General features: G+C 37.8%; 5 protein-coding genes across 7 annotated transcripts; 3 read left to right on the plus strand and 2 right to left on the minus strand.

Annotated features, from left to right (window-relative positions):
* Positions 1–23: 23 nt before the first annotated feature.
* LOC114727990 (aspartic proteinase-like protein 2) lies at positions 24–5,709 on the plus strand. 2 transcript variants are annotated; one of them, XM_028914788.1, is made up of 10 exons: positions 24–417; positions 1,017–1,146; positions 1,308–1,555; positions 2,032–2,259; positions 3,137–3,299; positions 3,378–3,451; positions 4,342–4,429; positions 4,888–4,963; positions 5,142–5,213; positions 5,458–5,709. In XM_028914788.1, the coding sequence occupies exons 1-10, from the start codon at positions 206–208 to the stop codon at positions 5,607–5,609; spliced, it is 1,443 nt and encodes a 480-aa protein (XP_028770621.1). In that variant the 5' UTR covers positions 24–205; the 3' UTR covers positions 5,610–5,709. The 2 variants fall into 2 exon arrangements, with proteins under 2 accessions (XP_028770621.1, XP_028770622.1); XM_028914789.1 differs by having other exon boundaries at positions 3,393–3,451.
* A 1,711-nt stretch (positions 5,710–7,420) lies between these two features.
* On the plus strand, positions 7,421–8,363 carry LOC114727992 (photosystem I reaction center subunit XI, chloroplastic). The gene is made up of 2 exons (XM_028914793.1): positions 7,421–7,659; positions 7,749–8,363. The coding sequence occupies exons 1-2, from the start codon at positions 7,522–7,524 to the stop codon at positions 8,253–8,255; spliced, it is 645 nt and encodes a 214-aa protein (XP_028770626.1). The 5' UTR covers positions 7,421–7,521; the 3' UTR covers positions 8,256–8,363.
* Positions 8,364–8,382: 19 nt separating this feature from the next.
* On the minus strand, positions 8,383–9,525 carry LOC114727995 (CRIB domain-containing protein RIC4). Of its 2 annotated transcripts, none has more exons than XM_028914796.1 (3): positions 9,023–9,525; positions 8,825–8,947; positions 8,383–8,743 (listed from the first exon to the last, which is right to left on the minus strand). In XM_028914796.1, the coding sequence occupies exons 1-3, from the start codon at positions 9,135–9,137 to the stop codon at positions 8,535–8,537; spliced, it is 447 nt and encodes a 148-aa protein (XP_028770629.1). In that variant the 5' UTR covers positions 9,138–9,525; the 3' UTR covers positions 8,383–8,534. The 2 variants fall into 2 exon arrangements, with proteins under 2 accessions (XP_028770629.1, XP_028770628.1); XM_028914795.1 differs by having other exon boundaries at positions 8,825–8,950.
* A 7,955-nt stretch (positions 9,526–17,480) lies between these two features.
* Positions 17,481–19,352, plus strand: LOC114727980 (uncharacterized). Its single transcript, XM_028914770.1, has 2 exons — positions 17,481–17,803; positions 17,900–19,352. The coding sequence occupies exons 1-2, from the start codon at positions 17,729–17,731 to the stop codon at positions 18,182–18,184; spliced, it is 360 nt and encodes a 119-aa protein (XP_028770603.1). The 5' UTR covers positions 17,481–17,728; the 3' UTR covers positions 18,185–19,352.
* Positions 19,353–21,644: 2,292 nt separating this feature from the next.
* LOC114727989 (CBS domain-containing protein CBSX6) lies at positions 21,645–24,879 on the minus strand. The gene is made up of 3 exons (XM_028914787.1): positions 24,304–24,879; positions 23,698–24,059; positions 21,645–22,925 (listed from the first exon to the last, which is right to left on the minus strand). Exons 2-3 carry the CDS (start codon positions 24,039–24,041, stop codon positions 22,019–22,021), a joined length of 1,251 nt encoding a protein of 416 aa, XP_028770620.1. The 5' UTR covers positions 24,042–24,059; positions 24,304–24,879; the 3' UTR covers positions 21,645–22,018.
* Positions 24,880–26,230: the final 1,351 nt, after the last annotated feature.

The following is a 26,230-nucleotide window of genomic DNA, read 5'->3' on the forward strand; positions in this document are numbered from 1 at the left end:
CTAGCCTCATACTATTACAAGAATGACATTTTAGATTGAATATTTGAATTCTACTCCAGTCGTTCGATCACTTTTTCCTTTCCTGTTTTGTCTCTTGTTCTTCTTCTTCATTTTTTTATTGTTATTATTAGCTGTTGGTGGTGATTTCTGACATTGCTCCCGCTCGAAGCAACAGCAGGGTAGAATTCGTTTGCAGCTCACGAAAATGGATCTCAGAGGATTGGTTGTGGTAGGCATATTATTTTTGGACCTTTATCGGGTTGCTTACGGAAATTTATCGTTTCCGGTGGTGCATAAATTCAAAGGTCGTCACAGGAGTTTAAGTGCATTCAAAGCTCATGATGATCGTCGTCGCGGTAGATTCCTTTCTGCGGTTGATCTCAGCCTTGGCGGCAATGGCCTTCCTTCTGAAACTGGGTTCGTTTCCACTTTCCTGCTGCTTCTTTTCCAATTCCCTGGGCTCGCAAATGTGTCGTTTTTTTTGTGATTTTGTTTCCTCGGGTCAATTTTCAACGTTGAACAAGTAATTGTTGTGGTTTTCTCAATACTCAGGGCTCAGCCTCAGGCTGAGATATAACCCCTCTTGCATTTCTTGTTTTCCAGCCATTTGATTATTTGCTTATGATGGACAACCGGCCCCCTTCTCCTTCTATTCGACCAAAGTGATTTATTTCACTAAATATAGTCAGATGATTGTCTAATGTGGTCTATACAATGGACTTTCATAATGGAACTTGGACAACAATTATACCTGGTTTTCTTTGCCCTTTTTTTTTTTAATAATTCAAGTACTAGAGTACTTATGTCTGGAGTTGGATAAAAGTGAGGATATAAGACGATGTCATCGAGGCACTCCACACCTTATGTGCTTGTCTGGCTGATTGCACTTTTTTTCCATTACTATTTTCTATTTTTCTGGATCTGAAATCTGGAGGCTGTTCTAGTGCGGTTATTACTGCCCCCTGTTAGAAATTTGTGATTATGTTGGAGTAGATGCTAATGGCTAATTTGTTTAGGCTATATTATACAAAAGTCGGGATTGGGTCTCCCCAAAAGGACTACTATGTGCAAGTTGATACAGGAAGTGACCTTCTATGGGTAAACTGCATTGAATGCACGGAGTGCCCCAAGAAGAGTGATCTTGGGGTGTGTACCAATCTACTCTTCTTCCACTGTCTCTTTAATCTCCACCAGAAATATAGTCGTATGAAATTTTATGCATATCGGTTCAGACTTAAGGGAGATAAAAAAAGTTATATCGGCCCCTTACTGATGTACTTCTCACTGCATAACTGTTTACATTACAGATAGAGCTAACACTATATGACTCAAAGACCTCCAATTCTTCAAAACCAGTTTATTGTGATGGAGACTTTTGCAAATCCACTTACGACAATCAAGTCTCTGATTGCAAGCCTCAAAAGTCCTGCCTATATAGTATAACTTATGGAGATGGAGGCACAACTTCGGGATACTTTGTGAAGGATGATCTTGTATTTGATGAAGTCAATGATAACCTTCATAGTGAACCGGCAAATAGTGGTGTAATTTTTGGGTGAGAATAATTTATAGTATTTTATTTCTGTAGTCATATAATGTTGACATCTAACGACTGAAAGCAGTTTTCTGGCTTTAATTTAGTCTGCTGGCAATGCTGTTGAGTTTATGGCAGGATTCTTGCTTCTCATAAGAGAACTGTTCTTGGATGTGAAATAATTTTTCGTTGTCCTTTGGCTAAATTGTTTGTGTTCAGTGAATTTTTCTGTTGCAATTTTGTGGCTTTTTCTTGGGGTATTTTCACCCTTAAATTTAGCATGTAATTTTGTATTATTTTTTGGGAATTCTTTGTCCTAGATGTTCATTGCTTCATAACAAAAGTTAGGTTGGGAGTTTCAGTATTTATTTTTTATTTATAAATATTTTGCTTCTTCGGCAGAGAAGGAAATTTGGAAAAACATAAAAAGATTGTTAACATTGCATCTCAATGCATTTTTTTTTTGTGTGTTTCCTAAAGTATTCTCTTGTGGATAGGTGTGGAGCTAAACAATCTGGGGGCTTAGGTTCATCATCTGATGAAGCCCTCGACGGAATTATAGGTTTTGGACAAGCAAATTCATCCGTGCTTTCACAACTTGCTGCATCCGGAAAGGTGAAAAAAATATTTTCACACTGCCTCGACAGTATTCGTGGAGGTGGAATTTTTTCTATAGGGGAAGTGATGGAGCCGAAATTCAACACAACTCCATTGCTTTCTGGACAGTATGTTCATCATCTTAGTTTTTGTTTCCACGCCATGATGTTTCTTGTAAATTTGATCAATATGTTGCTAACTGATTATGGTAATTCTCGACAATATGATGGTATTTATTTGATGATGATGCCACTACCGTTTTTTCAGTCAATAGATAATACCACTACCATTTTGACTTAAGGAGAATGAAATTTCAGTTCCAATGCACCTTACATTCTTTATTTTTTGACAACTTTAGCTCAAGGCCTTGTATGGCATTTTAAATGCAAGTATAAACTTTGAAGTTATCCAATACTAAAATTGCCAGTAATGATTATACTGAAATATTTGCATATTGTATAGCCTAAATACTGATTGGAAGTCAAGTAAAAGATGTTTGGAAGGTTTTATTCTTTTAGCCTCCATCTTGTTACTTTGAAACTGTCTTTTTTGTGATTCAGAAAATGAAGCAATCAAGCCTGTTAATTGGAAAGGATAACATTTTATGCATTCGGCATGCTGAAAGAATAAAACTCTTTTATTCTATTCATCCGCAGTTATTTTTTGTACTGTAGATTTTGAAATGTCTGAATGGAAATACAACTCTGTCTTTCTCTATTATTTTATCATACGTCCTTCCTTCCTTTCTTTATTATTATTTTTTCTTCTTTTATCAACTAAAAGGGCGAGTGAGTCCTCTAGGCAACAAAGGGGAAGATACCTTTCTCCCATTTTTTTCCCTGTTAAGGCCTTCTTTTTTCTTGAAAAAAAAAAAGGTAGGCTCATTCTGAGGTCCCTGACTCATAAAAGCTTTCAATTGCTTGTAGAAGTTTCTTCATTCTTTCAGGTTCTCATAAGGTGTTGGATTTGAAATTGCCATAACTGCCGTCTATTTAACTATTATAGGGCACACTACAATGCAGTCTTGAAGGATATTGAAGTCAATAAGGAATTTCTACAGCTTTCCTCAGGCATACTGGATTTTGGAGATGACATGGCAACTGTAATAGATAGTGGCACAACCTTGGCTTATCTTCCTGAAACAGTTTATGAACAACTAATAGACAAGGTAAATGTGTTTGTAATGATTGATTAAATTGCATGCATTTACTTGAATACTTATGATGGTGATTGTTCTTCATCATAGATTATGGCGGGGCAGTCTGGATTGAAGTTGCTTCTTGTGGACAATCAATTTACATGTTTTGAGTATTCAGGAAAGTACGATCTTCATTCTTTTGTCGCTTCCTTTCTCTTCGCATGTGGAGACTAAATTTTTGCATTTCTCATTAATACGAATAATGTCTTTTGTAGACAACATTAGCAAGAGATTTCTTTTTTTTTTTTGGGTTTAATTTGTTATTATTAGTTCTACTAACCAAGCAAGATACATAAATTAACAGGGGCCCTAGTCACAACTCTTTTGACTGTTTAGTCATGTGTTATGGTGATATAAGATTTTGATTTATAGATATCTTCTGAAGTATTAGTAACATAGGATTCTGTAACAATCAGGTATTACCAACAAAACAAATGTGGCATTATGCAGTAGGTTCACTTAGGATAACAGACCCCCCCCCGGGGGATCTTAAAATGCGGACTTGAGCATATTCATTTAGTGAAAGAACTTATTGGCCAGAGAATCATTTATTAGGTTCTTTACGTAGTGCAAAAAGAAATGATATCTCTGGGTTTTGTTACTTAACAAAAGCCGAAGATCATTTATTAGGTTAATAGGCATTGCTGATATCTACTGTCTTTCCCCTTGGCACTTTTTATGGTCTTTCTTATTTTACTTGCGTCCTTTGTCTGCTGCTCTGGAAGGGAGCTGTTGGGTGAATTGCATTTTACCCAACAAGTAATTTCACATATGATTAGGTTGACAAGAAGTATCTGTTCCACTTTTACAAAGAATCTAAAATGGAAAATTACGATGACAGAATAAAGCAAGTATTTTCCTTAGTCCTGCCTGACAGGACTTCAGGCAGATCGCATTACATCGATTAAATAGCATTTGGAGAGGTCAATTTTATCTGTTCATGGAGGCAATTAGTGCAGTTTTCTTTGACTTATGCAGACCTTAACTTCTTGTCCATTGTATTCTTTTGCAGTGTTGATGATGGATTTCCAGTGGTCAAGTTTCATTTTGAGAACTTAACTCTGACGGCTTATCCTCACGACTACTTATTCAAGACTAAAGTAAGTGGGAATTTGATCATTCACTGTATATGCACCAAGCCTTATTGTTTGAACAGCATTGTAACCTCTGGATTCTCAAATGACAAGCTTACCTTTATGCGAAAGCTAAATGATAGGCTGACTGAACGATAGAAAAGAAATCACAATTGGAAAAAAAAAATTGTGATATCTATTATATCCATGTAATATCATTTATTCAATAGTTTTATCTGTTTTTAATATTTAAAAACAGGCGCAAGGGAAACAAGTGTATAGAAGTGTAACTTTTTATCCATAAATATACTCTTTTCACTTTATTCTTTTTTTCATTTGATTCCATCTAAATATCTTCTAGTTGATGTTGACTATTAATGTGTTTAAAGGGCCCTTTGAACTATTCATTTTTGATAAATTTGGTATTGATACGAAAAGAAAATGGTGTTTCATTTCTTGATGTGATCTTAACTGTTGTCCCCCAGGACAGCGAGTGGTGTGTTGGCTGGCAGAAAAGTGCGGCGAAAACTAAAAATGGAAAGGATATGACTCTTCTTGGAGGTACAGTTTAGTGGTTTGTCCATTTACTCTCCGTTGATGGAAGCAGTTAAATGCTGCACTGTTTTTTCTATGTGCGCAAGTGCGTGGGTTGAAATTTATATATGCATGCCTCCGGTGATGCTTGTTTTAAATTTAAATCATGATAGAGCTGGAACTTTTGAACTGTTTCCAATTGCAGATTTGGTGCTATCGAACAGACTAGTCGTATATGATCTTGAAAATATGACTATTGGATGGACTGAATTCAACTGTGAGTTTCAATTGGTCTTTTATAATTTCTGTTGTATGATTATTGAATAACATTAATAATAATCAAATTCTGTCAAGCTTGTGTCATTGTGTACTCTTGATGAAAGCAGACATTTATTTGCATAGCATCTGTCCATTCATAAGTGCTGCCAATCGTGCTTTATTCATTATAGCACTCATTAACTTAACATTCCACTACTAATTTTTTGGACTGATCAATTGACTCTGTAATATTGTTTCTTTAGGCTCTTCCGGCATTAAGGTGAAGGACGAAACGTCTGGAAAAGTATATGTCGTGGGTGCCCACAATATATCATCAGCTTCCACTGTATTGTTTGGAAGAATACTGGCATTGCTTTTGTTGCTAATTGTCATGCCAAACAGTGCAATGAGCTAACTCTTTAAATACATGAATTAGATGCAATTTATTCAGTATTTGTTGTTAGGTTCTTTATTAAGAATATAATATGTAGATATTTTTATTTTTTTCCCTCGTAAAAGGATTTATCTACATATTATATTTTAATTAAAGAATTTAATACTACATGCCTAATTTTATTTATTCTTGTTTTTTTTTTTTGGGTAATGTACATGGGCAGGCATTCATTTGATTCTGTTGTATTTATTATATAATACCATGAGCCCGTCCTTTCAACGGCTATCCTTTCTTTCTCCTTGGACTGATTCAATAGCTTTCTTTCCTTGCTTTAAAATGATGAGGTTTATATTACAATACGAGGTGGGTGCTCCTTAAAAAATACTTCGGGTTGATAAGTGTGTCAAAAATTGTTTGAGAATACTAGGTGCTCCTAAAATATTACTCTAAAAGTGGCAAGTGGGTATTGGAGAGGAAAGGCATGCTGGCATGAGGGGCTCCATTTTAGAGCGAAACGGTGTCGTCCACAGGTAGAGGAGAGAAGCCACATTATCGATTTAGCTTGATCAGTGTTTAATCTGAGATCCACTGGATAATTATTGAATAGATTTTATTAACAATATCTCGTATGGTGCTGAGCATTTTAAAGTCCACCTCCAAATTTGTTTTGAGAAAAAATGTATTTATATTACCCACTGCTGGGTGCATTCAAGGGCCTCCACTTATTCTGCTTATGATTCTTTTATCTTGGAGAAAGGCGAAACTTGTATTCACGAGTCTTTAGGAAAGATAGTGAAGCTCGCTATTAGATCTCCCAGCCAAATGAAAGTGCAATTCTGGTGATGGTGGCTGTTTATTGTTACCTGTTTTGCTCCTCGTGTATGATCGCAAAAAAGAAAAATAATCGTCGAATGTCTCAAAACAACTAAACATCATGTAACCACAAATTCTAATTTAAAAAATAATATTACTTTCAATCCTTAATATAAGAGCTCGTTTGATTTTTATTTTGATCCTAAATATAAGACCCCAATCCACTTTATTTCTTATATTTATTTATTTATTTTTGTTCAAGATAATCCTTGTAATAATGATAGTTCTAGCCAATACACTTGATTAGTAAGAATATTTTAAAAAATATAATACTTATTTATTATAAATAACTAACTTAAATAAATTTCATAATCTATTCAAATTAGTCAACTAGCTTTTATATTAAAGATCGAAGGTACTAACACGTTTATCCTACTTGTACTCTCTTGTGATTAGGATTTTTCGGTGCTGACATTTCTTTCTTAAAACCCCTCAGTAATTCTTCTTTTCCCCTCCCTCTCTAATTTTTTTTTTTTTGTTTCCACGTTTTGCTCTTGCGTTCGGCCTCTATCTCTTCTCTTAGTCCCCTTAAAATGCCCTCTGGCCTTAAACTGAGTGAGTTCCGTTTGAATCAGCCCTGGGAGTGAAAAAAAAACAAATACGGGAATTCGTCTTTCATTGCTATTGGAGTATTGGTGTGCTGGGGTGGTGTTGCTGCGGGTTGTGATCTTACACTGGGATATAAAAATATATTAACAAGTATTTTCACGCTTTTTATATAACAAAGTAAAATTAGTTCTGAAAAACAAAAACTAAGCTGCGCACTCGAAAGATACTTGCATGTCTCCATGGCATTTGCTTATCAAACCAGTTACGATACGGTTGAGAAGATGGGAGTGGGCTTGGGATTACTGGGCCAAGACAAAGTCCAAAAGAATTAGTGGGCCAATGCATAAGGAGAAAGCGACGGATAAGGGGATAAAAGGATAAGGAAGGATATGAAATGACCAATGGGGAGGGAGGGAAGCGGGGCACAAGAGCCACAGGCTCCAAGGGCGGAGACTGACTGGATTATTTGTTGAGGGTGGGATCCTCTCACGCATCGCAAGTGCTCTCAACCATGGCCACCAGTTGCACAATGGCGAGCCAGCTCAAGTCCTGCTTCACCCCCAAGGGCCTCTCTGCTTCTTCTCCCCTCAGGCCTCTTCCCTTCCGAACCTTCAGATTCAGAGTCAAGGCCGCCCAATCCGACGATAAGGTTTTCTTCTCTTCCTTCTTCTTATGACTTGCACCACCCTTGTTCTCTTTAGTTCGTATCTTCTTATATTCCGTGTGAATGAGTTGCAGGGTGTGCTGGGTACGACCACTTACCAGGTGGTTCAGCCCATCAATGGTGACCCTTTCATCGGAAGCCTCGAGACTCCGGTGACTTCCAGCCCCCTCATCGCCTGGTATCTGTCCAACCTTCCTGCTTACAGGACGGCAGTGAGCCCTCTGCTGAGAGGGGTGGAGGTGGGGCTGGCGCACGGCTTCCTGCTGGTCGGTCCCTTCGTGAAGGCGGGGCCGTTGAGGAACACACCGTACGCGGGAGGGGCGGGGTCTCTGGCCGCCGGCGGCCTCGTGGTCATCCTCAGCATCTGCCTCACCATCTACGGCATCGCCTCCTTCAAGGAAGGAGAGCCTTCAGTCGCCCCTTCCCTGACCCTGACCGGCCGCTCCAAGCAGCCTGATCCCCTGCAAACGGCCGACGGGTGGGCCAACTTCACCGGCGGCTTCTTCTTCGGCGGCATTTCCGGTGTTATTTGGGCCTATTTCCTCCTATACGTATTGAACCTTCCATACTATTTCAAGTGATTCGCGTGTACACTGTACATTCAATTGCCAAGGCATGTCTATGTAATTTGTATTTTGTTTCTATATCACTACTATTAGCCAGAACAAGGGAGGAAGTATTCCGATTTGCACTCGTGTGGGAATAAAGTTAGGATGAAATTAATTTCGTAAAAGAAGAAAGCAAATAATTTGTTTCCAATATGAGCATGGGAACATACATTACATTACAGGAGAGACACACGGCGGAGAGAAGGGAGGAACGGGGTGGCAAAGAAGAAAGGGAGGGTTTAAGTACAGAGTTCATTGGTGGAGGGAGAGAGAAAGCAGGTCCCATCGGCTCATGGGGAGGGGCGGATTGGCAGTAGTGATAGCGTGCCCATCCCAACCGATGTGGGTCACGTGCTGCACATCTGTTGGACCCCCGATTTGCATCTCTTCTTCTTCGTCGTCTCCTCCTCCTCCTCCTCCTCCTCCTTCTCCGTCTTCTTCCAGCTCATCCTCTTTCTCTCCTGCACAGATTCAAGTATAGACAGACGTCAGAATGCGCATGGTATGGTATGGAATGCGGCCGAGTGGAATGAACGGCTCACCAAACATTTGAGACAAGCTCTTGAAACCCTTCATCAGCTTGTTTAATCCCGCGGACACGTTGGACTTGGGAACAACAACCATCCCGCTCGAGTTCTTGCCGCCTTCCTCGCCCTCGCACTCCTCCTCTGCTCATCATGTTCTAATTAGGCAAACGTGTCCCCTGAAATTACGCATTCATTAAACCAACATGTACTTACTTGTTGCGGCCGGCCTTGATTTTCTTGGCTGCGGGACCCCTACCGCTACGCTCGCCTCCGACATGCACCCCACGGAGAAAGGAAGAATCACCAGCCTTTCCATTCTGTCCCTCATGATACACACGATCTGAATCCCCTGCCCCTCCTCTGGAATCCACTCTCCCTGTGCATATATATGGGCAGCCCCTCATCGGTGGCGCCAACAGCAAGCCACCTAGGCCATCCCTGGCTTTGTTTTCAAGACATAATTATGTTACGTATCAAAAGTCCGCCTGCATTTAAAACCGTTTGGTGGGTGATATGTGTTTGGAGGAGTCACTAAATATAAGTTATCAAGGTCCCTGCGAACAAGTTTAACCTAATCAATCTCACTGCCCGCTCACTAAATATAGCCTCTAACGAGTATCATCTCGACAGGAATTGGGAGTGTATGAAGAACATCATTTTCCGCCCCTGCCCTTCACTTACCTCTCTTGTCCCATAAGCATCATATATGTGTGTGGTGTATGTATATAATAATATATCATATCCATGGATCCTTTTTGTTTACTTGTGCTGGACTCTAGCTACAAGTAGTGGATCTCAAGCGAACTCTCAGGTCCGGTCGATAAAGACCAAATCTGATATTTCTTGCATATAAAGTAGAGCGGTGCATCATTGATTGCAGGAACACAAGACTTGGGGTTTGTTGAATTACCCGCTTTCCGTTGAATGACTGAGAGTTATATTGGTGCTCATTCTTGCTTTTGGCAACCGTCTTCCAGGTCATATTTACGCGAAACCCCCGTTGCTGATCACCACATTTAATGCTCGACATATTTCCATTCAAAGATGAGATTGTCCCTTTAAGCATTCCAATTTATCGCACTGCCTGCTCCACTCCTTTAATCTAAAGATATTATGCATTTCGTCTAACATGCTACATTCTTCCTTGCTTACAAGTAATATGACTTTCAATCCATTCTGTATAAGAGACGCACATCATTAACTCTGCGTCTAGCTAACCTAACGTTGTTATTTGCAACAAGGTGCAGAGGATGAGACTGCCTAGTTTCACATTCGCGGGGTCTTCTGGTATGGATATCGCCCAGAGCCCATTCACTCGCAGTCACCCCCTATTGGAAATATTGTATATATATGTATTTCTTATTTGGTATTGTTTGTATGGGCTGACCATGTGTGTATATATGCCTGCCCGCTTTGGTGTACATGGTCAGGACTCATTATAAATAAGAGTCCAGTAGGCCCATTTGTGTGTAATCTGATATTCAATCAATGAAATATTCAGTTTCATTTCTTTGAGCTGTGCGTTTTGGGAGAGTGAAGGCAGGGCATCTTGTTCAACATGGCATCAGAGCCACACGCCGTCGTCTAGGGCTACCGATAGACCCAATCGAGGCGAGCCCTGAAGAACCTCACACACACAAACCCTACACAGCAATTCAATGGGAGAGGAAAAGATCGCGGCCGAAGCTATCCCCTTTTCACATCCCCTATTTTTACACCCTTCGGATACCCAAGGAACAGCGATCATTCCTCATATCCTCACCGGCACCGAGAACTATACGGTATGGTCTCGTGCGATGCGAATCGCTCTCCTCGGCAAGCATAAGCTTGGCTTCGTGGACGGATCGTGCAAGAAAGCAGATCAAGATAGCCATTTGCTGCCGCAATGGGAGAGATGCAACGCTGTCGTCCTGTCGTGGTTAATCAATTCGATTTCTAAGGAATTGGCCACCGGCATCATCTACTTTCAAGATGCTCACGATGTCTGGACGGAATTGAAAGAGCGTTTTGACAAGAAAAGCGGGTCAAGAATATTTGCATTACACAGGGAAATTAATTCTCTCCGTCAAGGCCCCAATTTGGTCACGGTATACTTTTCGAAACTGAAAGAATTATGGGAGGAGCAGGTGGCGCTAGTTGCTATCCCATCTTGTAATTGTTCGACAGCCAAGGCATACTTTGATTCAATCCAGGAGCAGAAATTACTCCAATTTTTGATGGGGCTGAACGAAAATTTTACACAGGCGCGCAGTCAAATCCTGCTCATGTCCCCTCTGCCATCCGTCAACGAGGCATATTCTATGATCATCCAAGATGAAACTCAACAGTTCATCAGCTATGGAGATAAAAATGTTGCGACAGAGGGACTCGCCATGACCGCCAGAGGAAGGGGTCGCGGACGTGGACGGGGAAGAGGAGAAAATCTCCCGGAATGTACCCATTGTCACAAGAAGGGCCATGTTCGTGAAAATTGCTTCCAGATTGTTGGCTACCCGGCGAATTTCAAAGGCAATAGAGGGAGACAACAGAAGGACTTTCAGCAAGGGGGAGCAGATTCCGTTAAGGATTCAGATTTTCATGGCCATGCTGCAACTACGGTCGCTCCCACTTTTACGCAAGAGCAATATGAAAAGATCCTGGAGCTGCTCAAGAAAGACACAGAACCTGTAGTGCACGCATTAACTGGTACAGGTTTGGATTTCTCCTATTCCTAGTTTTCAATCTTACACACACTGGATACTGGATTCGGGTGCCACAACCCACATGGCTGGTAAATTGGACTTATTTGACAGTTATGAACAATATTCTGGACCGATCAAAACAATTAAAATACCTAATGGAGATAGGTTAGATGTCACTCATATTGGTTCGGTCACTGTAGATGAAAGAATTATTATTCATAACGTTCTTTATGCACCCCGCTTGGAATTCAATCTTATATCTATATCGAGATTCACTAGAGAAAATAATTGCATGGCAGCCTTCTTTCCTGATCTCTGTATACTGCAGGGCCTTCAGGATGGGAGGATCAGGATGACTGGTAGAGAGTATAAGGGATTGTATGTACTAAAAGTGACCAACAGTATTCAGAATTCAGCTAATGTTGTCCAAAATGAGAAAAATTTGAAGAAGGATTGTGATATTCAATTGTGGCATAGAAGGCTAGGACATGCACCCCTATCTGTGTTAAAACATTTGAATCTTCCTTGTACTGATTCTTCTATACTGAATAAAGATTCTCATTCATGTGATGTTTGCATTCGGTCTAAACAGACTAAGTTTCCATTTAATTCCAGTGTGATTAAATCTAAGAGATGTTTCGACTTAATCCATGCAGATGTTTGGGGTCCCTACAGGAACCCCACACATCAAGGTTTCCAGTTTTTCTTAACTTTGGTGGATGATTTTTCAAGGGGGACTTGGATATTTTTAATGAGACATAAGAATGAAGCTGAATCACATGTTAAAAATTTTATTGCTTATGTTTCAACACAATTTTCAGCCACTGTGAGAAAAATTAGGAGTGATAACGGGACTGAATTTACTAACAACCAATTAAGAACTTATTTTCAAGAAAAGGGCATAGTTCACCAAACATCCTGTCCCTATACTCCTGAACAGAATGGGGTAGTGGAGAGAAAGCATAGAACCATCATGCAAATCACTAGAGGCCTTATTTTACAGTCTGGGATTCCCATTAAATATTGGGGAGAGTGTGTCAGAATGGCTGCCTATATTGTGAATAGGATACCTTCCAAAGTAATCGATTATCAAACACCTTATGAGCGTGTCTATGGGATCAAACCAGACTTAAGTCACCTAAGAACTTTTGGATCCCTTGCTTATGCTACTGATTTGAAAGCTAATGACAAGTTACAGGCCAGAGCCATCCCTAGTATTTTCTTAGGATACCCAGATAATCAAAAGGGTTTCTTGCTCCTTAACCTGAAAGAAAGTACTCTTTTTATCAGCAGACATGTTAATTTCATCGAGGATAAATTTCCTTTTAAAGATGTTAAGGATAATTTTCAAAAAGGAATAAGTAGTGATATAAAGTCAATGTTTTGGTTTGATTATGATATAACTCAAGCACCTGGGACTGTTAAGGAATGTGAATCAGTGAATTATTATGAGAATTCTTGTTCAGCTGCGGATAGAATGAATTGTGAAGAAAGAAGTGACAGTAATATAGATAGCAATGTTAACCGAACAAATCTTCCTGGTCAAAGATCCACTCGTGTGAGGAGACCCCCTATTTGGGCAAATGATTATGTTTGCTCCTTGTTACAGTTTGATTCCAATTATTCTGTGAAAGGAAATTGTAAATATCCCATTGATGATTATTTATGTTATGCTAATATATCTGCTGATCACATGTGTTTTCTGACCTCACTTGATTCTAATAATGAGCCATCATGCTATGAAGAAGCTGTGCAAAATACTAATTGGATTAAAGCCATGAAGGCTGAAATGAGTGCTCTGGAAGGTAACAAAACTTGGACAATAGTGCCTTTACCTAAGGATAAAAGACCTATTGGTTGCAAGTGGGTGTACAAAATTAAGTATAATGCTGATGGTAGTATAGATAAATACAAGGCTAGACTTGTAGCAAAAGGTTACAGTCAGAAGGAGGGAATTGATTATCATGAAACCTTTTCCCCTGTTGTGAAAATGTTCACTGTTAGAGTTGTTTTAAAATTAGCAGCAATGAATAAATGGAGTCTTTACCAAATGGATGTGCATAATGCATTTTTACAGGGTGACTTAGATGAAGAGGTTTATATGAAAATACCTCAAGGTTTTGATAGACAGGGGGAGCAAATGGTTTGCAAACTAAATAAGTCTCTCTATGGTTTAAAGCAGGCTTCAAGACAATGGAATCAAAAATTGTCTGAGGCATTGCAAATGGGGGGATTTATACAAAGCAAATCAGATTATTCTTTGTTTCTTAAACATTTTGATCATGGAGTTGTTCTTATTCTGGTTTATGTAGATGATCTGTTGATAACTGGAAGTACTAGAATCGGTATTGATGAAACTAAAAGGTTCTTGCATAGTCATTTTAAAATGAAAGACCTAGGACAAATGAAATATTTTCTTGGCATAGAGGTAGCTAAATCTGAAAAAGGGATTGTTTTGTCACAAAGAAAATATGTGCTGGATCTTTTGTTTGAGACTGGTATGACAGGTTGTAAACCATTGGGAGTACCTATGGCGCAGAGTTTGAGACTTCTTGCTTATGATGAGAAGAAAAACCGCAAGGAAGATCTGTTGAGGGAGCCAGAAAAATATAGACGATTGGTTGGTAAGTTGATCTATTTGACTATGACCCGGCCTGACATTTCTTATTCTGTGCAGACATTGAGCCAGTTCATGCAAAGGCCAACCAAAGCACACATGGCCACTGCTAGGAGTGTTCTGAGATATCTTAAGGGAACCCCTGCGCTAGGAATTTTTATCAGCTCAGAAGGGAAACCGGAGCTGGAGTGCTACTGTGATTCAGATTGGGCTTCCTGTGCAATGACAAGAAGATCAGTTTCTGGCTATCTGCTGAAGTTGGGAGGATCGCTTGTGATGTGGAAAACTAAGAAGCAACATACTATTTCGAAGTCTTCTGCAGAAGCTGAATACAGAGCCTTGAGTATGGCAACTTCAGAGGTAGTTTGGGCTATTGGTCTGTTAAAAGACTTGGGTATAAATCATGAGGGTCCAGTGAAGGTGCACTGTGACAGCAAAGCTGCGATACATATTGCAGCTAATCCGGTTTTTCATGAGCGTACAAAACACATAGAGATAGATTGCCACTTTGTCAGGGAGAAGTGGGAATCAAAGCTGATTGACTTGTGTCATGTTAGAAGTCATGACCAAGAGGCAGACTTGCTGACAAAGGCTGTAGCAGGAAATGTGCAGAAGAGTCTTTTAGGCAAGTTAGGAACTATTGATGTTTTTAAGCCCCTAACTTGAGGGGGAGTATTGGAAATATTGTATATATATGTATTTCTTATTTGGTATTGTTTGTATGGGCTGACCATGTGTGTAGATATGCCTGCCCGCTTTGGTGTACATGGTCAGGACTCATTATAAATAAGAGTCCAGTAGGCCCATTTGTGTGTAATCTGATATTCAATCAATGAAATATTCAGTTTCATTTCTTTGAGCTGTGCGTTTTGGGAGAGTGAAGGCAGGGCATCTTGTTCAACACCCCCCAAGGCGGAGTCTATTTCCATTTTTACTGTTAGGGAAAGAGCTTCCTTGTATAATGCAGACTGTGATTGTGATTTGGGTAAGAAATTATTGCACTCCAAAGGCCCACAAAGTTTAGGCTTTTGTCTCCTTTTTGCTTTTCCGAAACTTGTGTTGTCCTGGACGCCAATGGTCTCTCTGTCCGTCTCTAAGTACTGTTCAGGAGCATATGATATTCTGCTGTCCATCCAAAATTCTGCAGCAACACCAAGTCCCGCAATTAGCATAGAGCTACAGGCGTTGTTTTCTGTTTTTGACTTTTTCAGACTAATGGCAGCCTGAAAGCTCATTATTACTTAGTGTGACTTCTCCTGAAGTTTAAATCACACCTCATTCATTAACACTCAATATGATGAACTTCTAATTTATCTGAATGTAGTAAAAATGCTGCATAAATCATCAATACGATCAAAACAATATCATTTTTTATTGAATCGAGTAAACTAATACTCCCTGTTCTTTTGTATTACACGCCAAAGTATATAGTTGATTTTTAACTTAATTTTATTTCAGGTTTTAGTTTGGTTTTTTAACTCGAGTTTGAGAAATGTTCACTCATGTTGGATACTCAAAAGTTTTATTTTTTTTTTTATAAATTTGTCATGAAAATTTAAAATTATAGTTAAAAAATTAACATTGACCATTAATATAATAATATTAGCCATTAACATTTTAATAGTATAAAGTAAAATTGCTGTGATTTTAAACTTTTAGAATCAGTTTGCATCCAAAACAACTTCTAGGTGCTTAAAACTCTTTGGTGAAAATTTTTGAAACAAATTTGCACGTTAACTCTTTTAATTTTTAAAAATATATCTTCAGTCATTTAGTTCTAAAATTATTGGTCTTGAATGATGATTTTTTTTATAACAATTACAGTTGTTTTGAAAATTAATCAAACTCGATAAGCTAGTAATTGAAAACATTTTATCAATATTCAGATCTTAATATCAGCATTGTTTGTTAACAATTTTAGGATAAATAACTAAAAATATATTTTTTGAAATCAAGGATTAACTTGAACTCTTATATAAAGTTAAGAGAATAAAAGTATACTTTGGCCTCTTTTAAGTATACATTTGGTCATTTATTTTCATAGAATGTTTCAATTTGGTTTTCTAACTTTAAAAATATATATTTTAAGTCTGTTTACTTTAAAATTATTAGTCCTAAATGACAATTCTTCGTAACAATCATTGTTGTTTTGAAAATTAAATATAATGTGTTAATATTTGAGAATATTTTATCAACACTCAAGATCTTAATATCATTATTTTTTGTTAACAGTTTTAAGATTAAAAGACTAAAAATATACTTTTTGAAGTTAAGAGACTAAATTAGAACCTTATATAAAGTTAAATGACTATAAATATACTAACAAATAAGTTCTTATAATTAGAACCAGAAGAAGTATTTTATTATAATATGATTTCTAAAAAGTTTTAATATTCTTATTCATAAAAAGTTTTACAAGTTATAGTCGATAACTAATTTTTTAAAAATAATTTTAAGAATATGAACTAAAAATTTAAAACTTATGTAAAACAAATAATTGTTTTTGGCCAACAAATAATTTTGTCATACGAAAGATAAGCAGAAGAACAATAACATGGCATAGCACGTGTATAACCGGTCTGTCCAGTAATAAAATAATAAATAAATATTGACGTGTCTTTCACCTCGAGAAAAGCCAATGGTGGGTGCCATCTAGCACCACGGGGAGTCGGGGACCTAGACAATTGTAGTTGACAACTTTTTTCACTTTTATCTCGCTTCTAAACGTAAAATCTCATTATTAATTATATTTATCTATTTTTTATTAAAATAGTTCTTATAATAATAGTAATTTTAACTAATATATTTAATTAGTAAAAATACTTAAAAAAATAATACTTATTTATTACAAATAACTAATTTAATTATTTTTTTAATTTATTTAGATTAATCAGCTAATTTTTATATTAAAGATTAAAAGTAGTACATACTAATAAAAACAATTACAAGAATTAAAATTGTCATAAAATTTGAGTTGATTTTTAATGTTATTTTCATCAACCACACTAAATTTTAATATCATATTAATTTTTACTAACTCACTAATTGCTATCATCATTTTATGTATGGGTGTATATGGAAAAAAAAAACATTTGATATCAATTAAAACTATCAAGATATTTTATAAAAAAACACCAAATTTTTTTAGAAAGGCCCTTATATTTTTTGTTGATAAAGAAAGGGTCTTATAATAATCATCCCGAGGAAAAAGAAAGAAAAGAAAAGAAAAGAAAAAAAAAAAACAGTACACGCTAATTTGTTTATACTTTTTTTTAAATAAAAAAAAACTAATTCCTTAGGTTAGGTTACTACACAGCAGACTACAGACATTCATATACTCGCGCTCTATCAGTGTCTCTTCCCCACTCGCTCGCTGGGGAACAGAAACGCAAAATCAAGAAGTGGGGGAAAACCCGAAACCCCTCTGCTCCTTCTTCTTCTTCTTCTTCTTCTTCTTCTTCTGCTTCCTCTCAGATCACCTCAAAATACTCCTCTCACCCGCATTTATAATACCCCAATTTCAAATTCTCACACACTACGCGAAGACCCCTTTTATCTCTATTTCCAATTCCCTCCAACTTCGCTAGCCTGCCTCTTCTCACTCACTATTCGCTATCAACCATGCCTGCGCCAGTTCTTATCTTTATTTTCATTTTGGCCAATGCCCTCCGCTGTAATGAAGCGACTTTGCTTCGTGTGAGTATACTCCCCTTTCATATCCCCTTTTGGTTCTTCGATCTCACCTTTTTTTCCGGTCATGTTTCTGAATACTGCTTTGGATTTCCTGGTTAGGAAGAAAATGGTTCGGCCGTGGCAGTGGCGAAGCGCGATCAAGTTTCTCCGATGGTACCCGTGACGGAGGTCGGCAAGATGGAGGTGTTCATGCTGATGAATGAGAGCAGGAGGAAGTTGGGAAGCTTTCAGATATGTGCGCTTTGTACCTGTTGCGGTGGAACTAAAGGGGTTTGCTTGCCCTCTCCTTGTTGCTATGCTATCAATTGCAACATACCCAACAGACCCTTTGGCTTCTGTTCGTTCACGCCCAAGACCTGTAATTGTTTTGGATGCCATCTCTAACTCACTCTTCCTTGCTTCTCTATTATAATTATATTTATAGTTAAAATGGTTTAGCTTGAGGATTCTCCCAACGCTGTCCCAAGTGTGAATGATAAGAATACCTGTTCTCGATTTGTCCTTTTTCATTATTACTGGGGGATCATTATTTCCGGGTATTCTTTCTTACCCTTCCCCTATTTTACCAGTTATATCTGGGATTCGTTAGTGACTGATCGTGGCACATTGTCAGAATGGATATATCATATATGATAGTATGAGCTACTTGTGGAATCAGAAAATATTGTCCTTTTTGGTGGAGATATTGAGGTTCATGATAACATCTCGGTTTTGGGTGTCTAAAATAACGCTATGCTCAGTGCGTTTGTCGTTTGTGTAGGATTAAGAACTGACTTTTGCTAATTATTCTCATTAACACTGGGTTCTTGTGAGATGTTCTATCCAGATTGCAGTATCACGGGATTTTCAATTCAATACTATATGGTGATATCTGGTATGCAGCTGAGGCTTTGCTTCCGCCCTCCCTTTTGCTCATCCCGTAATTTGGGCTCACTTTCCCCAATACCAAGCATTTGCTGTCTTGTGCGGGACAAATTGCTAGTAGTTTACTTTTAATGCATCCAAGGAGTGTCTTGCTTAGATTAGATTCTGTTGTTAACTAATTCAAAATGTAAAGAGTTGTGGTAGTCATGCTGGCAACGATGAGGGAACGGGAAATTCTTGTTACTTGTTACGAGAAGCAAACCGTTGGGGCGTAGCATTTAGTTGGTACTTGTTTTGGCTGCTGATAAGATGGAAGGAGTGAAAAGTTGCAGGTGCAGCCGTGGGAAGGGTGTAGTGTAGATTGTAAAATGATGCAAGGCAAGAAGGTGATGCTGATTGATTTAGGTGGTCCCTGAATTGATGAAAGGGGCGGCCATGGTAGAGAGGGATGATTGAGAGAGGAGAGCGAGGAGTGGTAATTTGGATGAAAAGCCCGTGGGCGGGTGGCTCTTAATTTTCGGCGGATAAGATAGATGCGCAAGATATGAATGCATGTGGGTGCAGCCAACCGTATGTATTAAGGTGAGTAGTTGGTTGGGTAGGAATAGGTCAATTATGCCTTAGCTACGAACCTGCTGTACTGCTACTGCATATGAAAGTTGTTGCTTTATTGCTATATTTATTCGAACACTATGGGTGCATGTCCTCTTGATATTTGTATTTTAAGTGGTAATTAAGATACTTAGATAATAAATAATCTGCAATGATAATAAAACTTAAACTGGTGTTGGTAGTTTGAAATCATACAAGAGCACTGGCTGGTTGCTTTGTTTGGTGCCTTGTGAAGAGTGCTGTGTTGTGGGAATCTCTCTGACCTCAATTCAGCAAGGCATCAGATCATGTGCTGTCTCCGAACCGAAGGATATTTTAATTGTAAGAATCAAATGGGGATGGGTTGAATTTTATCCTTCTGATGAACTAGAGTATTGTTTACTGCTATTCACTATCCATGCTGCCCACCGCATATAAGGATAGAGAGGATAAAATTGGATAAACTTACTAGGTGCTCTCTTTTTGTTCACTAAACACTAAACCTTACTGGATTGGGGGGAACACCTGATGGCATGGGGATCTATAAGGCTAGAGAGGTAGCTGCTACTGGAGACTGCATTTATCATTTTTATTCATCCTATGTGAATTGGATAAACTTACTAGGTGCTCTCTTTTTGTCCTCTCTATATCATGAAGAGTGATTTACATGGAGACTGGTAGATGGACGTTATTGGACACAAGGTCCCTTTGCCACACTGCACTTGCCCCACTTGACCTGGTCAAGTGTTATGACATTAAAAGGGTGTTTGGAAACATCTAGAAGTAATTTTCAAAAACGTTTTTTTGTAAATCGAAGCAAACTCTTTTACATATTTACTTCGTATACCATAAAAGCACTTTTGAAACTATGATTTTGTTCTTACCCAAATACCTCTTAAAGATTACTCATTCACTAGCTAGGCATTGCGCTTTGAAGCATTTTTTTACTGTTAGTTTATACTACCTCCACTCTTTGATATTAGAGTTTGGTTGATTTTTATTTTGAAGCATTTATCCATGTTTTTCAAGATAGTATTTGTAATAATAGTAATTTTAATCAATACACTTAATCAGTAAGGATATTTTAGGAAAGATAGTATCTATTTATTACAGATAACTAAATTAATTTTTTTAATATATTCAAATTGGTTAACTAGTTCTTATATTAAGGAACGGAGGTAGTACTATTTTACTTAATATAAAAGGTAACTTGACTTTTAGTTTGATCCTGATATAAAACACAATCTATTTCGTCTTTCATATTTATCTTTTTTTTTTAAAGTAGGTAATTTTTGTTATAGTTATACATGTTAAAGGTTCTATTAAATGATAGTTTAGGTTAATATACATAATTATTAAAGGTATTTTAGGAATAATAATACTTATTTATTATAAATAGCTAACGTAACAAATTTGTTTAATCCATTTAAATTGGTTAATTAGTTTTTATATTAACAACTATTGAATACGGTATATATTGGCACTGCGTGTGCTCTGACCTAAGTGTCCCTACGTCTTCACATCTTTAAAATGGCATGAGCCTATAAGTTATATCTCATAATTATTTCCTTTTTATTTTAAACTATGAAATATTTATTAAATTTTTTAAATTATATTCTTACTCACTATCTTCACTTTTTTTGTAATTTTATTTTTTATTTAAAATCAATTTTTCATATGTTTTCGTAATTACTTTTTATGTTATTTAACCTAACAAGTGTGTAAATTAAACTGCGGGCACATCTTGTACATCAAATTGCAAACAATCCCGTGTAGCTTTTAGCTTTAAATTTTATGTAGTTAAATTTTCCTTGGCACTTGTAACAAGAACAACAATAGTATAATGATCTTAAAGCCCTTGGTAACCTCTCACCCGATATTTATCATGGTCTGTGTTCATGCTGCAGCATGCTTCATTTGACGCAAGCCTTCTAAGAAGTGATCGCTCAGCGAGCCAACCCCTAACGTTTGATCATCCCGTGGGATTAGTCTACGGCAGAAAAATGAGAGGAACTTGTGCCCATTACTTAAACGTGCTCTTCAACAAAATATACTCCTTAATTGCTTGTTTAAGTGAAGGGACAGATATTATATGTTAAGAAGTGACTGACAGTTGCGTTTGAAAACTTCAATTTAATTATAGTTAAAATCTTGAAAAATTTTAACAACAAAGTTCCAGACGAAAGCTGTCTTAGGTGCAAACTATGATACTTGAATGTTGTTGCTTTATGATTCACAATTTTTATTTTTTGTATTTACAATTGTTTGAATGATATTTATAATTTTGAGAGCTATTTTTTATTAAATTAAAATTTTAGACCCAGTTGTCATTCTCCCTATGCTAAATGAGCGCAATAGCAAAAACGTTTTCTCAAATGAAACAGCCTTCTTCGAGAAACTAACATGTTTCAAATCTTCATTCTTTTTCCTGATGCAGGAATATTCACCTAATGGCAACACTAATACACAGCTTCAGAAATTCCTCGTCAATCTAGGGTCTAACGGAAACATGTCCTTAAATCCCATCTTTTATTTATTTCCGGACTACAAAAATATGTGTTTACGAAAATGAAGATGATGATATTTGATTGATTCGAACATAAAGAAGGAGGCAAACAAACAGGAAGCCCAGTTGCAGGAGGATTCAAACAAACCAAGCAGAAGACATCGACTCCCAGAAAAGCTAAAAGCAGAGAGACAGAAAATTAACAAAGAACAAAACAGTCAACTGGGTGTCTGAATTTCATTTCCGGGCCCCTCAGCTCATCTATTGGAAACAATGAAAGCTGTAGGTGATTTGGTCACAGCAGCCAAAATATCAGCATAACCAACCACGCCAACTAAAACATCGTCGTCCTCATCCTCGGTCACCCACACATGAGTAGCCCTGTGAGATAGCATCTGAGCCATGACAGCAGCCAGTGAACTAGTAATTTTGCACGTCAAAGGGGCACTTCGTCCCCTATACATGCTCCTGTTGGCACCAGCGCAAGAGTTTGCAGGATTATTAAAAAACCCAATATTCCTGCTACTGAATTTCCTTGGGCTCCTTGAACTACTACCATTAACTAGATTATCATCACCAGCTGTTGAATTTACACACAACTCAGGCATTGACCTTGGTGAAACATTGTCCTCAACTCCCATAACAAACTGCTCAGCAGAGAGATTGGATAGAGCCCAAGCTGCGGCTAAGTAATCACATTTCCATAATTTACATGCAGAAATCTCTCCAATGATTTTATGCTGACTGCCTGGTGTGGTTTCTATCACCGCAACAGCACTTGGGTCTTCAGGAAGCTTTCGAGTTACGTCAATTGCTGGACTTGAGGATTCAATAAAATTGTAGTTTGCATTAACCGCTCCAAGAGCAGCTATAGAGGTGAGAGGAAGTGGGGCCAGAGCTCCAAGGCAACCAATGATAAAGCGGAGGACATCTTCTCTAGAGAGACAGCAGAATTTGTCACGAATAGAACTATTGGGAGATGAGGAACCCCAATTCTTGTTTGCAGGTAAATTGTTGCTGCTACTGTTAGGAGTTTCAATATTTTTGAGCCACTTGCCATTGTAGAGAATTGAGAATCGCTTGCTCATGCCTTTCCATGCTATACTCTTTGGAACAAGCAGACGTCTTACCCCTTGCTTCATCATATCCAGCGCATCTATCAACCTTAAGGAAAGCAAGGAACAACACATTATCATTGTGTTCTAAGACTATTGCCAAGATTAAACTGACAGTTCCAATGTTCAAATGTTAACTTGAAATTTCAGCTACGAAAACAAAATAGTTCACCATTTTAATTACTCACGTGACTAGTTTTGTTAAATTAAGCCTGAAAATGCACAAGATGGTTAAATAGCAGTCAAACAAATAATGAATGTCTTGAATGAAAATTCAAATTTTAAACCATAAAAGGATGGAATAATTTCAGGCCAATCCATCTCTGCAATTCATATGGACTAAATATTCCTTGCACAAAATTTCTGCAGAAGAGGCTTATAAGTTCCAATGACAACATATACAGGTAAAAAAGATGACCAAAAAAAGAAAATCCATGACTTCTACATAGAACAAACCCACACACTATCAGTTTCTCCTTCTATTCACATGCACGTAAAGGTAAATATCCTATGTGCTTGCAAAACATTACGGATATGTGCTAGCAAATAGAAACATATAAACATCGTCTAAAATGGCTTCAATGTCCATTAAAGCAGAAACATTTTTTGTTAAACATAGTTATCATCACAACTAAAATTAATATAACTCAGCATTATATCCAGAGCTAATATGCGGAAAACAACTTTGTCATATCTTCTCCTATCGACTGATAAAATTCGATTGCAATAATACCAAAGCTCATAATTATCCAAAAAAAAAAATTAAAAGTAAATAATGCATCCGATGCAATGATATGAACAAGTCTAGTTTGTCGGATAACCTGGTTGCGGGGTCAACCAGCCTCAGGAGAGAACTGTTCGGAACAACAACCTCAGAAACAGGGGTGTTCAGGGCCTTATCCCGATCCTCGAAACACTGGCTCTTTGCGAGGAATGCAACTATATCTAAGGAATTGAGGATGCCGACAAATCTCTGCTGCTTCATTTCACTATTCTCGATCATAGCCAAGTGTAATCGCTTTTTCCAGACGGGTATACTGCCCTCTGGCGAATCTCCTATCGCCCGAATTGCCGACTCCACGGTCTCCGTCTCATGGAATTCCCCCAGCTCCGGCTTTCCCACAGTCAGATCCCCCACCACGTGGTAAAGGAACACTGATGCCATTCAAATCCTTCCTTTTTCCTATCAACAAACAGGAAAGAAGAAACAGATCAAACTGGGGCCACTAAGGCAAATATCAGAAAAATCAAGCAGCGAAATATCCCCTGCGGACTCGGTTAAGCAGCGCGATCATGTTTTTTAGGAAATCTCAAAGGTTAATAAATATCGCCATCAGTAGCGGGAGAACTAGGAGTTAGAGAGGCAAAGAGAAAGGAGATGTGTTCAATTTGTTTTTCCCTGATCGAAAAGAAAGGGTCAGCCTCACCTGCGGTAACTCGGAATCGGAGGAGATGTATGATTTTGGGGAAGGAGTGGAAGAGGAAAGGAAGATGGAATGAGTAAAAGGAGAGGGGGGGGGGAAGAAAGGGAGGGTAAGAGTTATAAGAGGGAATGGAGGAAGATGAGGAGAAGATGAAGGCCGGTGATGGGTAAACGGTAAAGGATCAAGAGGAAAGGGACGGAGTTGGAGGGAGCCATGGAGGAAGGAATGGAAGAAGAGACAGGAAAAGGCCCATGAAAGATGCAGATATGGGGGAGGCAACGGAGACCCAGTCAGGGACAAAATCGGTGGTGGAAGAGGGCGATAGAGTGAGGGGATTATGGATCCTCTTGCTCTGGCGTCGATAAAATAATAAGTGCGTCAATTTCTGATGCCATGTCCCGCCTCCGCTGCTCCTGGATTCCACTCTCTCCTTCCCGTCACTCATCTCATACTCATGTGACTCCTCCCATTTCACATATCTCACTTACGTAAAACAGGCTTTTTTTTTCTTTCCCCTTTTTGGAGATTCACACAGATTTATTTCAAGAATTCAAGTGTTTTGTGCTTTTGTGAGCATTTGCCAGGAGTTTTGTTTTATAATAAAGGCCTTTGAAGTGGAAAAAAAAATTGTTTTTTTGGGGGGGGGGGGATTCCTAAGCTATTGTATCCGTCTAATTTACCACGACTAATTGCGGAGGAGGCCCCCTCGTTACTACAGTCCCTATCTGCCAAAAATTGTAAACTTTCACTTCAAAAATATCCACAATATTAGATTTAGGACCACGTCACTGTCATTGCCTCAATCATAAAATGTCTCTTGTTATTATCAACGGTTGTTTTGAATTTATTCCAAGTCATTCATAAACAAATATAAAACTTGGAATCAAATATTTGAAATAATTGAGCGAATCAGCACAATGAGGAGCATGCGTGATTTAATTAAATTGTGCAGCCAGGTTCCGTGCATGTTTTGATTGGGCCCAAAAGCGCGGCGTCGCAGGGCCTTCTCCATTTCATTTCCATCTGTGGATATGGGCCCAAAACAATTTTGCCGCATAAGGTGTTTCAAAGATGGGGCAGAATGGGTTGAGCCATATCCTGATCTGGGTGAGCTTTCGAAACTAAACTCACTCACTTCATTCTTTTTAATAAAAAAAAAAGATGGTTGCATTGTTAACTGTGTTATTAAAATTGTAAAAATATCATTTTTGTATTTTGTAGAAAACATGTTGTTAAATATTATACTGAACTTGTTAATAGAGTTACAGAACTTGTTAATGACATTACTGAAGTTATAAAAATGCTACTTTTTTAATTTTCTGAAAAAACCTATTATTAACTACTATACTAAACTTATTAATAACATTACAAAACTTATTAACCGTTTTACCGAAGTTATCAAAATTGGAAAAAAAAATAGTTGCTAAAGTTATAAAAATGCTATTTTTTTAATTTTTAAAAAAATATGTTATTAAATACTATACTGAAGTTATTAATAGAATTACGGAACTTGTTAACAACATTATTGAAGTTGTAAAAATGTTACTTTTTGAATTTTTTAGAAAACCTGTTGTTAACTACTATACTGAACTTGTTAATAGTGTTATGAAAGTTGTTAATCATTTTACTGAAACTGTAAAAAAAATTTTACAAAATTGTTGCCGGTCACCGGAGCTCCGGCAACTAATTGTTGGCCAGCTGCCGAAGCTCCAATCACAGTAGCCATCTGAAGGATAATATGGTTATTTTGGCAAATTTAAAAATTCCAAATTGGTCACTTGTGTCTAAGGGGGTGTTTGGATAGAAACCAAACCATGGTTTCAGAAGTGCTTTTACGGATTACGAAGTAAATATGTGGAGGAGGTTATTTCATTTTGCAGAAAAGTGATTCTGAAACCTAGGTTTTGGTTTTGTCAAACACCCCCTAAAT

The sequence above is a fragment of the Neltuma alba genome, unplaced genomic scaffold, assembly GCF_004799145.2.
Source record: "Neltuma alba isolate B1F8T4 unplaced genomic scaffold, ASM479914v2 tig00012516_pilon, whole genome shotgun sequence".
NCBI classification, from domain to species: Eukaryota; Viridiplantae; Streptophyta; class Magnoliopsida; order Fabales; family Fabaceae; genus Neltuma; species Neltuma alba.